Raw genomic sequence first — 14,777 nt, forward strand, 5'->3', positions numbered from 1 at the left:
AACAATGGTAAGGCCTAGGGAATCGCTGGGGCTACACTGGACTAACAGTTGTTAGGGAGCAGGAGGCCCACGGGATGCGTGTGCAGTGTCTAATTGCGCACGCGTGCACACACAGGAGTCAATGGGTGCGTAAAAGTTAGAAGGTTAAAGGTTTAGGAGTCTTCCGACTGGACTAGAAGCTAACCACTTGAAACTAGGACACTAGGAGAGTTAATCTTCACAGGAGCACCACAGTACTCGCGTTACCTCACCCACAGAAAGCGGGTGCATAGGTGTCAAAGTGTTTCGGGTTTCGTCAAGGAGTTCTATGTAGCCTGGGAGAAAAGATGCTGCAGGCGACCAGGAGAGAAGAGTCCGGTTGGATCCAAGGGTGGATCGAGAATGAAGAGTACCTGAAAGCAGAGGGGACAGAGTGTCCCCTCCTGGCAGCCTTCCACATCGGGCAGTCTATCACCTTGCCAACCTTCTTCCCGCCACCGCATCCTTCTAAAGAGGAAGAGCGGCTCCACCGTCTGGACCCAAAACGTGCTCTCTCATTCTATTTGGATCGCACACGCCAGCTCTGGGTGGATGTTTGTTGGTTACGTAGGCGCTAAGAAGGGGAAGGCGGTGCACAAGAGGACCATCTCCCGGTGGATCGTCTTGTGTATCCAGGCATGTTACTCCTTGGCTAAAAAGGAGCCCCCTGTTGGATTGCGGGCTCATTCCACCCGAGCCAAGGGGGACTACCACTGCCCTGGGCCGGGGAGTGCCCTTACAAGACATCTGTCAGGCAGCTATGTGGGCCTCGCTGCACACGTTGCAAGACACTACTGCCTCGACAGCCAAGTCCGGAGGGATGGCTTCTTTGGCCGTTTTGTCCTCCAGGACTTTCTGGTGTGATTATTGGTTCGCAGACCCACCACCGGGGCTGGTGTTGCTGGGGTATCTATTCTAAGGTAAGGAATCTATCACTAACGTGTCTCTTTCAGATGCACAAGTTACTACTTGTGTAACGATATATCTGTAAGAAACATTAGTTAGTGACATGCAATAGTGTGACTTCAACTGGAAATAGCTTTGTGCAGGAAGCTGGCTCTGTATATAGTATACTGAAGTAAGGTATATTGTACACAGAGTCCAGTGGATCTCCAAAGGTAGGCAGAGGCTAAAGATAATACCTTACTCTCTATTTGTGGTAGTGTGGGTGGGCGAGCAGTAAGGCTATATCCGAGGATAGTGTTAAGCATTTATTGTACACACTCAGGCAAGAAATGTTGTCTCACACTGAACCCAAACCAATTTATTTGTCTAAAAATATTATTGAGTTGTCTTTTATTGAACCAAACCAGGCCTGATTCAGGTAAGTGAAATAATACTTTGCAAGAATAATGCAGTTGAATACACTTGAAATTCAATAGAATGCAATTGGTTGGTTTACAGGCAAGTCATCAGTAAAAATGACTTTTCAATTACTGTTGTAATTGTTCTACAGTTTTTATTAGGATTACTGTTTTAGCTACTTTTCAGATTACTTTTCTTACTCAGTGTGGTATATCTGGATACCACACTGGGACGTTTCCTGAATAAAGGTAAGTAATGCAGTTTATCACATCACACTTTTATTCTTTTTCATAGAACTTCCAACTTTACACTTTGAAATTCTTACAGAATAGCAGTCAATGCAGTCCTATGGGAAGAAATGAAGGTATGGGTCTCAAGGTAAGTACTTTTTTAAGGGAGTTGGGTTTTTGGGGTTAGACCAAGGGTTTCAACAGGGTCTAAGATGCACTCTCAAAGCACCCTCAGCGGCACTAGGGCGGCCGGGTGCATAGTGCTGAGGTCCAGTGTTATCTAGTGGAGGATAGGGGGCCTCGGGTTGGTGGCTTTTCAAAAGCTGGCCACAAGATTGTGGGAGCAAAGCTCCTGGACTTAGGCTCAGGGCAAGGGTGATCCGAGTTAGTACCCTAGGTGCACCCACAGCGACACAGGGGCGGCCGGGTGCTTTTTTGGTGTTGGGTTCCCTGTTGGTTTCAACAAACACTGCATGCTCTGGGTCGAAGATCTTATGGAGGCGACCACTGGTTGGAGAGATTAGTTGGTCGAGGGATGCCAGGACACCGTCTGTTGGCCATCCCAAGGACTTGCGGCGTCGGGTGCAAAGGTGTCTTTTGGCATTGGATTCTTCTTACCGGCTCTGGTTGGGAGGATCCTCCAGAAAGGGGCTGCAGGCGTCTGTTGGAGACTTGAGGTAGGTCAGGGATCACCAGATTATAGGTCAGGATTGCCGGGGGGACCTCCTTGTGGTGTTGAGCCACTGGAACTCCGGCCGTGGGCGTCTGGTGCAGAGTGGTGCAGACTCGCGGATTTTGCCAGAGCCAGATTGTGTTGGTGAGCAAATTCGGTGCTCACGGGAGACAAAGTATGGTTTGGGAAGGCAGGGCAATTCCTCCGGGTTCTGTGGGGCTGCTAGCTGCAGGACACACCAGGATTTTGCTGGAGCAGGTCGAGGTCAGGACAGGCCAGTAGGGCTGGAGCCAAGTCAGTTGATGTCCTCCTCCTTCTTCCTTCAGCATGGCTTCTTAAATCATCCTTCTTATCTGAGGATGCAAGGTTCAGGGTTGCCCATATATACTAAATTTAGGGGTGTTACAGGTAGATACAGGTCAGGACCATGGGTCCCTTCCTTAGGGTGGGTACACCCCCTAATACGCCACCATCCAGTGGGAGTGGGGCGAAAGCCTCACTCTGGTTGGCTGGGTCCTCCCCATCTTCAAGATGGCAGGGTCTGAGAGTTGTGCTTCACCTCGCCTCCCCCACGTGAGGTGTGGGGTTGGCAAAGGTGGCCACACCTCTCCTCATAACTTGGTTTTCCTGCCAATTCTCCCCTCCCAAAGTGGGGGTTAGAACCGGTGGGGGCCAGTTGCTGGGAGCAGCAAATTGCTGAAGTAGCTCACAAAGGCGGCAAGCCTTTGAAGCTTCCCCTTTGTGGACCCTGCCCATCCCAGGGAAAGAGGCTTGGCACCTTGACCCAGGATGTGCTTTGTATCAGAACCCAGAGAGCTGCAGGCTCTCGGCCCAGAGGTCCAGAAACATGTCGGGTGGTGGCAGCTGGCGAGCAGCCACTCAGCCAGGACACTAGCGTTAGAGGTCGTTTTTCAGGCGGTATCTCTAAGATGCCTCGGAGTGCATTTTTCATTAAATCCCACACTGCATCAGTGTGGGTTTAATGTGCTGAGAAGTTTGATACCAGACTTCCCATTTTTCAGTAAAGCCATTATGGTGCTCTAGAGTTCATAATGACAAACTCCCATACCATATACTCTTTGTGGCTTTACTGCACTTACAGTGTCTATGAATGAACTTAAACACTTTATGGGTATGGGGCTCCTGCACCTGTACCCTCACCACTGGTATAGTGCACCTAGCTAGAGGGGTGGCTTACCTATGCCAGGGCAGTGGATTGTAGCCATGGCAAACAGGGATGTTTACCATGTCGATTCTTCACTTTGCTCTACACCAAAACACGAAACCTGCAATGGCAGTGTGTGTGTGTGTGTTGAAGTACAAGGCCTCTAAGGGTGGCACAAAAAGTGCTGTAGACCTTAGAGGCCTTCCCTGGTGACTGTGCCCTGGTTACCTATGGTACCATTTATAAGAAACTTGCACCTGGCCAGAGAGTTGCCAACTGGGTTTTGTAACAGTACAGTCTTAGGGAAAGAACATAGGCCCTGGGTACCTGGTTGGCAGGAACCCCAGGCACACTCAGTCAAAGTGCATCAGCCTTGCAAAAAGGTGCACGTCCTACATTGTGGAGACAATAGGACCATATGAATGTCATCAAAATATTTACTGAGATAAGTCCACGGGAACAAAGCATCTAACGTGTAATGGGTTGAGAGGGTAGTTTCCTCCTTTTTGTTCATGTTAATATGATAAATGAACACTTGTATCCATGATCTTTAAATTGTACAAAATCTCACACATATTTACAAAACAAAATGATCTTGTATGTAATTGAATTGTTAAACGTTAATCCCTTTGTACGTTATAGCTTCTCTTTTTTCCCCTCTTCAAAGCACTAGGCCTTTGAAGTTCACTGAAAGACCAAGACCTGGGGTTCAAATGCTGTGCTCGTCTTTTAGTGTTGGTAAGTTTTTTATAATGGTACTGGTTAGTTGATATGTTCATTTTGTGCACAATAGTCTCTTGAATGTTTGAACTTAATGTATGTTACTTGCACCCTAATATTCATGTTCGGCTGTTAGTGACAAGAAAATAGTAATTGGCTCTGCTTTTGCTTTCATGTGAAAAAATGTCTGTTTCTTCCTTGTATAAGGAATTGTTATCATGAACTGTTAATTTGTGTCCCACACTACTCCATACTTGAGTGTCATAGGTTGAAGCATCAGAGCATATCTTTCACTGAAAGAACTGAAAGAACTGTGGTTGGCAGCACAACTGTATAGATGTAGATTAAAGAAGCTTGCAAGGTGTTATGCAGACTGCTGAAAAATCCTGGTTGAAATGTAAATACCTCAACCATATGATGCAGGCGACAAACTAAGGAAAGCTATTCAGCAGCAATAGGTGTGAAGAAAAAAGGTTGTGGGCCCCACAGCAGAAGCATAATTGGCAACTCTGAGTTTGACCCTCTCGGTGGTCCTTTAGCAGACGGTCTTCAGTCTTTTGGTCTGGCTTTGGTCTCAAATTCAGACAACACCAAGTTGGTCATCTCCCTGGCTCCAGAACAGCATTCAAAAGCAGCCCAGCTAAAGCCATGCTTCATCGAAGTTGCCAAGTAGATGACTAACTTCTGCATAAAACTTAACCGTGGAAAGACGGAAGTCATGATAGGAAACAATCCAAACTGCTGGACTATGGAGTGTTAACCAGACAACCTTGGACCTCTGCCTCAGCCTAAAACAGCCATCAGTAATCGCGGAATCTGGCTGGACGACAAGTTGTCGTTTGAGGCCCAGATGAGGAGACTGGCTGCAGTCTGTTTTGACATTTTAAGATTCATTAGAAAGGTCAATGAGATCTTGCCTAACTCCACCCAGAGAACATTAGTCCAGGCATAAGTTACATCTCGCCGTGACTAGTAAATGTGTTATATTTGGGTAACTCCCAATCTGCATTAAGAAGATTGTAGTTTGTCCAAAATGTCACAGCTTGCCTTTTATTGAGGCTGCCTAAAACGATTGTGTATTTGCTTATCTTGTCAAACTCCATTGGCTTCCTATTAAAAAAAAGGATACAATTTAAAGTGTTCTGCTTAGTTTTCTGAGTCTTTAACAAGAAGGGCCCATGAATTGTTGCCTTATTTGAATCAACCTCCTATTCCTGTAAAAGTGGCACATCTTGAGGGACAGGTGGCCATGCATTTCACATTCTCAGTATCGCCACACATTGCACAGAGAAGGGGACAAACAGTGAGTTTAGATTGTTCACCTGGTTACACAGGTGGGAACCCGAGAATAAATCTGCTAGCATTGTGAAATGAGACCGAATAATGTATTAACCACTTAGGTGCATGTCCATGATGTATATAGAGCCTATTTGATTTTTTTGAATTCTAAGTTGCCTTACCCTTAATTCGGCGTGTGTGGTTATGGGACATCCTAATTAACATAAATGTATTCTTACTTGTGCATAGGTAGAAGGTTGACCCAGATGCTGCATTGGTGAGGAAGGAGTTGTTTATGACAATAAAAAACATCAATGAGGGGAAATTTCTGTGCAGTGATGGACTGCCTGCTGAATTCTTTCAAGAATACACAGAGTTGACAGTGGTCAGACTCAGAAAGATCTTTGTAGAGGCTAAATCAGTCTGAATACTACAGTCAGCTGTGAGTGATCATTGGGCTATGGGTTTTACAAACCCAGTTGGATGATTAATATTTGCAAGATATTAAGTAAAGCCATCCCGGTTATATTACTCAGGTGAATTAAGGATGATCAGTGGGGGTAGGAGGGCCTACTTTGCCCGAAGTTCATAAATCCAGACACTCAATCCTGAATGTATTATATTGCATGCATTGCATCATTTGGACTGATCTTATAGGAATTATGCACTGGTTGCATCATAGACTGTGCAAACCATAAACACAGTCAGTTGTAGCTGACCATGCTGTAGAATATGGGGTGTGGTACCAGTTTTATACATTTGGTCTCATAGCTTTATACAGAACCTACAGCAAGAGTGAGTATAAAAATTGTAGTATCGGAAAGCTAGAGTCTGGAGCTACGTACCTAACAGGCATACCTTCACTCACCCTTATTATTTGCATATGCTGTAGAACAACTTTCGTCTAAACACTCAAAAAACTGATCAGATGATTTCTCGTCACCATTAGCAGCAACACTTCATGGAAAGGCTATCTCTACTCGGCTACACACCACCTTTTTGGAAACACAAGATAGGTTACATTTCTTTCTAACAGATTTTCCTCCTGTTTATGGGTCAGTGGTTGTGGTGATCTCAGTTCTGGACAATGTGAGAAGGAGCATGGATAATGGTGGTGCTGGGGTGCTAATATTGTTAGTCCTATCCACAGCCTGCAACACTGCAGCTCACAAGATTGTTCTTGTCATCTTAACCACCAATACATCAGAGATAAAGTGTGGGACTGGATTCAATCCCTTATCTAACAAATCTCTGTTAAAATAGGGGCTCTCACCTCGTTGACCAAATATATACAATGAGGGTTACCACAGTGCTGCTCCATGCCTCCTCTCTTGTTCAACCTCTTTGCCTCTGCTGTATTTTTTGGGGTGGACATTATGTGTATTTGTATCGTACCTATACCACCTGAGAGGCTTGCCTTGTACCACAAGGAGGAGGAGCAGCCCTTGGTGGGGCCTAATGGAAAAATCCAGGTTTTCAGTTTCTTGCAAAATTCTGAGCTGGTGGTGAGAAAATGCAGCTTCTGACTCTGGCTCTTGGGGGATGTGTGTTACTAGCAGGCTGGACAAGAGGAGGTTTTTGGTCGGGGGTGGAAGCTGATGCTGTTGTTCAGGTAAGCGGGCCTAGACTGTGCAAGGCTGTGAATGGATAGGTGAGGCACTTGAAGAGTGCTCTTTTGTGAACTGGGAGTCAGTGGAGATTTTTGATATGTGTAGACATGTAAATGTGAGGTGGGAGTTTGAGTGCAAGTCATACTTCGGCATTTTAGATGACCTGCAGATAATGTACAAATAGTGTTGTACTTGGAGGACAGGGAGTGAGGCCTTTTTGGTGCTCCTCATCTCCACTGGATTTGGTGAGAGTTTGAAAGAAGGCAAACTGCTTAAAACACAGTCCATCTAAAGCAGAAATTCTCCTTAGCAAAAGCACTGGTGCACATTGGAATTTTAATCTCTGACCCTTACTGTTAGGACCACGTCCTTACTCTTCTGAAGTAGTGCGAAATCTGGGGGGTTCTGGTTGATTCTGATCTCTCTTTTATGACAGAAATTGCTGTTATGTCCAAGTCTGTTTTTAACATCTTCAGGTTTTGCTATAAATCTCTGCTTTTTTGAAGCTTGCTCAAAAAGGCATTTTACTAAAAGCCTTCAATCATTTGCAGCTTGACTTTTGCTGTTAAGTCTATCAGCTGCCACATAAGTCATTTAAGGTGCATCCAGAACCCAGTTGCAGTGCTTCTTTAATTGGCTAAAAACATTTGACACTGTTTCAGGAAGACTGAAGGCAATGTGCACTGGCTGTATTTTAATATAGCAGAGATAATGCATCAGATCTTCTACCTAAATTATCATTTTGATTAAGTTGAAATATTCAAAAAATAGATTCCAGATTACAGTCTGTGCCTCGCACCCATTTTGTTGAAGTTTTTTTAGGTTCCTTCCTTTAGGAGATCCAGCATGGGTAAAAGATAACTTAGCTTTCTAGGTTCTTATGTCTTAGTTGTTAATTCTCCATTTGTTTATATTCATGATACTGAGGAGGTTTGTGTATACCAGCAAGAGACCCTCGGCTCAGGGTGTATTATTTGCATTCAACAAATACCGTGACAGAATAGAGTTGAGTCGAGCTCTGTAGGGCGTCATGTGGCTTCAATACTAAAACAGACAACATATTAATACATTTATGGTACCTGGGAAATTCAGTACCACTACTACTGCAGGAATTGGAGACTGTTGTGGTGATCTCATTACTTACGAAGCTGGTACAAACCGAAGTAGTTTGCTCTAGGTGGTCTGGTGCGGCTTGAGAGGTAGCTACTACTGTGGACGGACTTTTGATCTGACAAGTGGCTAATGGCAAGTTGATCTGACCCTTGAAGCAAAAGGAGGATTGTTTTCATTATACCAGTGGGGCTCTGCTAGTTCAAGGGAATGCTCCTTTGGTTGACCACATTCTGTAAGCTAATCAGTCTAGAGGTCACTTGTGTGACCTACGTAATAAACAAGCAAATTCTGGAGGAGCATGTGGAGCACTTCAGAAAGTTGTATGTGTTACAAATGGCAAGACTGACCATCAAAGCAGCAAGCACCCGCATAGCTATTAAGTTAGTCAAGCATCTGTGGTCGATTTCAGGGACCAGGTAAATGGTAGAAAGAATCAACTTCTGGAAGGTACCAATGGGGTATGATTGCCCTCTTCATAACTCTACTCCCAAGAAACAGTCCAAGAATGCTAGCTGGATGTCATAAAGTATGCTGGCACTTAGCAGACCCTTATGCTGGAGGTCTTTTGGTGAAGATTTCAGACATTAATCCGCCCTTCATAGTGCAAACAGTGCTTCTGGGAAGGGAGTAAAAACGGGCATCACTCAGCTCATTGATAAAAATAGAGTACAGCTGGCAGTCTTCATCAGCTTCAGTCTGGCGTCTAAAGAGCAGCCCTGGGCTTTTAACAAATAGTGCCATTGTGTGGGCCTTAACGTGTTTTGGGACAACAAAGCCATAAGCGCCCCAACTGCCCCTCCCCCCGCCCCAAGTACTTAATGGCTATGAGAGTAAAAATACTAAGCTTCTTAGATGACTTTTCTGCCTGCTACAGCTTGACATCACAGTGGGTCGTAAGTCATGGGCATTTTAGTGGACTTCCTTCCTAAAATAATTCTCCAATCAGGTGATCGAAAGTCAGGAGTAGCTTTTAGACAATCTTATCTGAGAGGGGTGAGCTGTTGGGTTGAGAGTACTCTGCTCTGCAAATCACTCTTTTTTTTCCCAGTTAACCAAACTTTTTTTGCAAAATGACTGAAGGTGTACCTTCTTTATAATTTCAGTGATCAGATATTGAGCTAGGATGACCTGTACACAGATAGTGCATGCAAAATGTTGATTGAGGACTTTTACTGTCATCTCACCCCAGCCTATGCAGTGACTGGAAGTGGATTTGTAGTCTTGGAGCACAGGCCTTTACTTGGACTTTCCGAGTCAAAGGATAGTTGATCATCCTAGAGACATACAAATGTTCTGGGACTTATTGTGCCTAGGCGTGAAGTGTAACATTTTAATGAATCTTATGTTTGTGTTAGTCCTGCTAATAAAATTAACTTTTCGCTATGCAGAGTGGTGCTTTTTTATGTTTTCATACATGTATGGACTACTAGTAAATCCACTGGCAAGTCCCCACAATATTGACATGGGACTTGGCTCCAGTAGAGTAAACTACCTTTTTTTTCTTCCAAGAAAGCATTTTACAAAAGGGCATATTTGCTCAGTGATTCTCTTTTGTTGTCAAGATGTTGTCCATAACAGTGGATGACTTACTAGGACAAACTTTCTGCAGCACAGGATCAAGAATGTCCTTAGAATTGAAGACAAAAGACCAGGTGCTATACGGACTGGAGGAATGCTACCAGGCATCTAAGGAGACTGATCGAGCATTTCCAATCGTGTTCCCGCGAGTCGGCCGTGGTCCGAGGAAGGGTTTCATTTACACCTCGGAACGCCGATCTGATACAGAACTTTGGAAACCAGGTTTAAGTGGCACATCAATTTGAAGGTGCACTTCCTGTTTATATAAGCCTCCAGACTGTTGGAACTTAAAAGGGTCTATACCACAGCCTTCTCGCCATCTACCCTGACTAGGGATCTTTTCTCCTTCGAAGAATAAGTGAATAGATAAATTTCACTACATATATTGAAATATTCACATGTATGGTGCAACAAGCAGCAGTTATTCCAATACTTTGTGGCCACGATATTACCGGTTGAACTGTCCACAAGGATAAATTACGCCCTGAAGAAGTCCCATCTGGGACGAAACGCGTCGGCTGTTCTTGCTTACAAATGGAACAATAAAGTGGATTTTTCTAAAAAATTGGACATTACTCTCATTGTCTTTGTAATAGGCTTGTGTCATATACTTCACAATTCTTAGATCTGGGGCACCTGTGCTTATGAATGAAAATGTATGTTCGCCTTGGTAAGGAAGTGTCGCCTCGCATTTCCCCATTGAGAATGTAACATTTATCCAGTATTGGGGTATCTTTCTTAGATTTCCATGCCTGAATCATTCCCCGTCGTCATAGTGGGAGTCCCACGGTACATAAATAACAAGTAGTAAGTACTAGACAATACCTTTACATAGTCTATTATGGTTGCAACTACTTTTTCTATAGCCTATAAGTCTCCTTTTACAAAAAGGACCAAACTGAAAACTCAGCCAATCAGCACCCTCTAGAACCTTCCCAAGAGAGGCTGAGTCCCTCAGATTTTCACCGCACTTCGTAGTGTAAGGGAGTCTCCCTGAGCTCTGCTCAGTTTACTTCAAATTTCTCAGATAAGTCTCTTTGGATTTCTTTTAGAAGATTGTTTGATAAGAAGGGATTAGTCAGAGCCTGTAAATCCTGTGGGAAAAAGAGGGTGCATGTAGATGATGCACATAAGGAGTGTATCTATTGCCTCTATCCCAGCCATGAAGCAAAGCATTGTAAAATTTGCCGCACCTTCTCCACTAAGACATTGAGGGATAGAGAAGGAAGGCTTCTACTTTGGCTGAAGAAAAGACAATCTGCGCCTCCTGATGTTGACAGCGACACGTTCTCTGTCACTCAAGAGGCCCAGGTCGCCTGAGGGTCAGGCTGAGGAGAGGAAGAAACAATCTAAAACCTATCAAGCGCCTGAAGAATCTCTCAAAAAGGAGAAGCAACCTAAAATCTCCTCAGAGATTGGATCCCCTCAGATTCCAGGAACATCTAAGGAAAAGCCAGAGTCTTCTGGCCATTCTAAAGGTAAAGGTGGCCACAAGTCTTTATCAGGCACAGGTTCACCATAGACTCCTGTTCCCACTTCAATGACGACCACAGTAAGTACCTCGTTGTCGAGATCGTCGATGGCTTTTACCACATCAACGGTGAGTTCTGGAGGTTCTATACCGTTGACGCTGCCCTTGTCGTCGACGAGAATCAAGACCACATAGTCAACGAGCCTTTCAACTAAGCCGTTGACAAAGAAGACATCAACGACGACGCCACCGTCGACGACGCCACCGTCGACGACACCACCGTCGGACACCATCGACGACACCATCGGCGGCGGCGAAGACACTGCCGACAGTTACACTACCATCGACGAAGCCAAAGCTACCGTCGACGATGTTACCGTCGTCTACTGAAGATGTGGCAACAGCATTTCCAATGACTGTGTCAGTACCGTCGACGACAAAAATGTCACCGTCAACGATAAAACATCCAATATGTTATACTGGTCCATCAACACCATTTCAGCAACAAGCACATCAGCAGTTTAGGACACCGAAAATTTCTCCGCCTCCTCCTAGCCATCTGTTAGACGTTGAGGAGGATGATGATGAGGGTCAGTTCAGAGCTGCACGTAGTCCTTCATAGTTACACGTTAAATATCAGGATGTTGATGATGACGTATATCACAAGGAGGATCAATACTACCATCACTATTCTGCCCCTCTAGTGCAGTACCAGCAATATTTCGAGCAGCCCAGGCAGCAGTCTGCTCAGTTTCCTCCGTAGTTAATCATGGATCTTCAGAGCATGTTGGCGGTCTATAAAGAAAGGTTTCCTCCTCAGGAGGGTGGTGGTGTACCTCCACCTCCGCATGAAGCTCCGCAAACGCCAGTGCCTCCACCTCCGGCCACTCTGGTAATGGCACCAGCTCCCATACTTCCTCCTCCTCCCAGAGACGACCCTACTATGTCGGAAGAGGAACATGAAGAAGGTGAGCTTCCAGACCCCTCTCCACCAGCGGATGAGTGGGATGATTACATAGCGCAAACTCCTTCACCGCCACCTCATCTACCTTCGGATTCGTCTCCTGAAGATTTCGGAGGATTCCATAATATTATGGAGAGAGCCGCTAACAGTTTTCATTTACCTACAGTAGTCCATCAGTTTTGTTTCCTATATGATTTTAAGGACCAGGAAAAGAAAACCATAAGGGCGATACCCATAATTGACCAAATCTGGCAAGAAGGGATTAAAGTTATGAAGGCACCGGCTTCTGTAGTCCCAGTGCCTCCCAGGTTGGATAAGAAATATAGAGCGCCGAAGGGCTCTCCAGCATGTCTTACAAGTCACCCTAAGCCTGATTCAGTGATCTCAGACAGCGCAAAGGCATTAGAAAAATCTATCTACGCCTATCCTCTCTCCACCAGACAAGGAAGGTCGACGCCTGGATTTGATTGGGAAAAGGTTCTTGTTGGACTTGGCCTTTTCCCCCAAATTTTTCACTTTTGACCCCCTTATCTAGATTGTCTCCCCCATGGGATTAAACCTGTATAGGCCATGAGTGGTGAGACCCCTTGTGAAAAATGTAATTACATGACATAATGTGAGCACTTGTAAAATCCCCCATTTTAAAACTGCACCTGATTGAAATGTATTGTATTTAAAATGGATGCCATGGCCCTGGGTTTTGCCACTGGACTGCCATAGGTCAGCGGTCTAGATAATATTACCCAGCTACCCCTAGCTTTTGGAGGGAAAGCCTGGCACCCAGGGTGCTCACCCCCTCCCCTAGAACCAGTTTAGGCTAGATGTGCCAACATTCTAGAAGGTCCTGGCACTGCCTGGGAGGAGGGTATAAATAGGGAGAAGTGTCACCAGAGAGTCAGTCAGCGCTGGGACAAGGAAGGGAGGGGACCTGTTGTGAGGTGCTACCGCCACATGGGCCTGTGAGCTGGGCCCTGCACCCCTATACACCCCCCGCTGCTGTCCCCATGGGCCCCTGACAAGGGAGGGCCCCTACCCAGGACACTGACGCTGTGGGACCTTGAACTACGCCAGCGCTGAGGGAAAGAGGTGCCCACATGAGGAGGAATGCTGTGGGCTTGAACCCCCCAGGAGGTGAGGAGTGTGCCCCTGGGGCTGGCTGTGGAACTGTTCGCCCCCCCCTCCGTGAGGTGCGCCTGTCAGACGCTGTTTGGGGAGGTTGGTGCCCCCAGGAAGCTGTGGCCCCTTTGAAAGTGCTGCTGCTGCTGCATTGCCCTTAAGCGCTGGACTGGAAGGAGCTGCGTGTCCCTAGAAGCCCTGGACGGCCTACTCAACGCTGTGGGAAGAAAAGCGCTTTGTTCTGAGGGCCTGCTGTGTCCCCCCTAGGGTGCGCTATAATTTTGAAGCGCTATTCGGCCCCAAAACTGCTGTGTGGGCACAAGGAGCAGTGCGCTGTGAATAGCGCCGTGGTTTGAGGAGCAGTGCGCTGTGAATAGCGCCGTTTGTGGAGGCGCGTCTTTGCCGTTATATAAAGAATTAATTAAAAGGGAGCCTACCCCTTATTGCCGCCGTGAATCACCGCCGCGGCCAGGCGCCGCCTTGAGGGACCCCCCACTGCCGTGGGAATCGTCGCGGCGGCCCCCGGTGCCAGGAGAGGGCCGCCGATGCCAGGAGAGGGCCGCGCTAGGCCCTGAGGCTGTCAGGTCCCCCATCACGTGACGGGGGCCAGGCCGCGTCATCGGCCCGCCCCCGCCAACGCCGCGCACAGATTGGTTGTTGGCCGGGAAGGCCGGGAGGAGAGTCGAAGCCCCGGGTCCCCGTGAGGTAGGAGGGGGAGACCCGGGTGAAGAGTCGGTGCGGGGCCCCCGTGGACGCAGGGGGAGCCCCGGAGCAAGAGCGACCGGAGCGGGAGCCCACCCCGCCAGTCTGAGCCCCAGAGTGAGGGACCAGTGGAGGAGGCGGGGCCGGGGCACACTGTCGGTGCCAACCCCGCCGGCACGGAAGTAGATATCCGAAGGAGGAGGGAGGAAAGCCAGGCAGGCTTCCCCCTCGCGGACCAAGTCCCTGCGCTTGTCCCTGGTGGCCACGCCGACGCCATTTAGACACCCCGGGCCCCTGTGAGGAGGAAGGGCCCGGGTAAAGCAAATCGCCAGGCACCCACACGGCCAGTGAGTGTCCCGGGTCCCCGTAAGGCAGAGGGACCCGGGAGAAGTTGGAAGATACCGCCGGGAGGGGTGCTCGAGGGAGCGCGAACCCCTCCTTCCTTCCGCCCCGACGTGTCAGTGCTGCAGGGGCCTCGAGGCACATTGTCGGTGCCTGGCCCCTACTGAAAAGAAGAGTCCTGGGGAAGCCGGTGAGTGAAGCCTCAGCTGTGTAGTGGTTTGGGGGGGCTGGAGTCGGGGCACAGGGTCGGTGCTCGCCCCTGAAAACTGTTATGAGCTTCATTGGCCCTATTGGTCCCCTTTTTAAGTCTCTAAACTGGGCCGGGATATTACTGAGGCCCCCCCGGGATTGGTACAGGGACAAGTTAACCCCTAGCTAGGCGTTAGGCCCTGCAGAGTGAAGGGCTGGGAAACTCAGCCTGTCTGTTAATGGCTTGATGATCCCCGAGTCCTGCAATGGTTATTTGCCATGTTTATTTCTGATTAGGATGCT

General features: G+C 47.2%; 1 protein-coding gene across 4 annotated transcripts in view; it reads left to right on the forward strand.

Annotated features, from left to right (window-relative positions):
• Nucleotides 1–14,777, forward strand: part of BRWD1 (bromodomain and WD repeat domain containing 1) — a 2,464,655-nt gene that overhangs the window by 295,620 nt on the left and 2,154,258 nt on the right. For all 4 annotated transcript variants that reach the window (XM_078656838.1, XM_078656840.1, XM_078656841.1 and 1 more), the window contains one exon: nucleotides 4,059–4,129. In XM_078656838.1, the coding sequence (XP_078512964.1) occupies nucleotides 4,059–4,129 (71 nt within the window). The remainder of the gene's footprint in view (nucleotides 1–4,058; nucleotides 4,130–14,777) is intronic.

This window comes from Lissotriton helveticus, chromosome 8, assembly GCF_964261635.1.
Source record: "Lissotriton helveticus chromosome 8, aLisHel1.1, whole genome shotgun sequence".
Classification (NCBI taxonomy): Eukaryota; Metazoa; Chordata; class Amphibia; order Caudata; family Salamandridae; genus Lissotriton; species Lissotriton helveticus.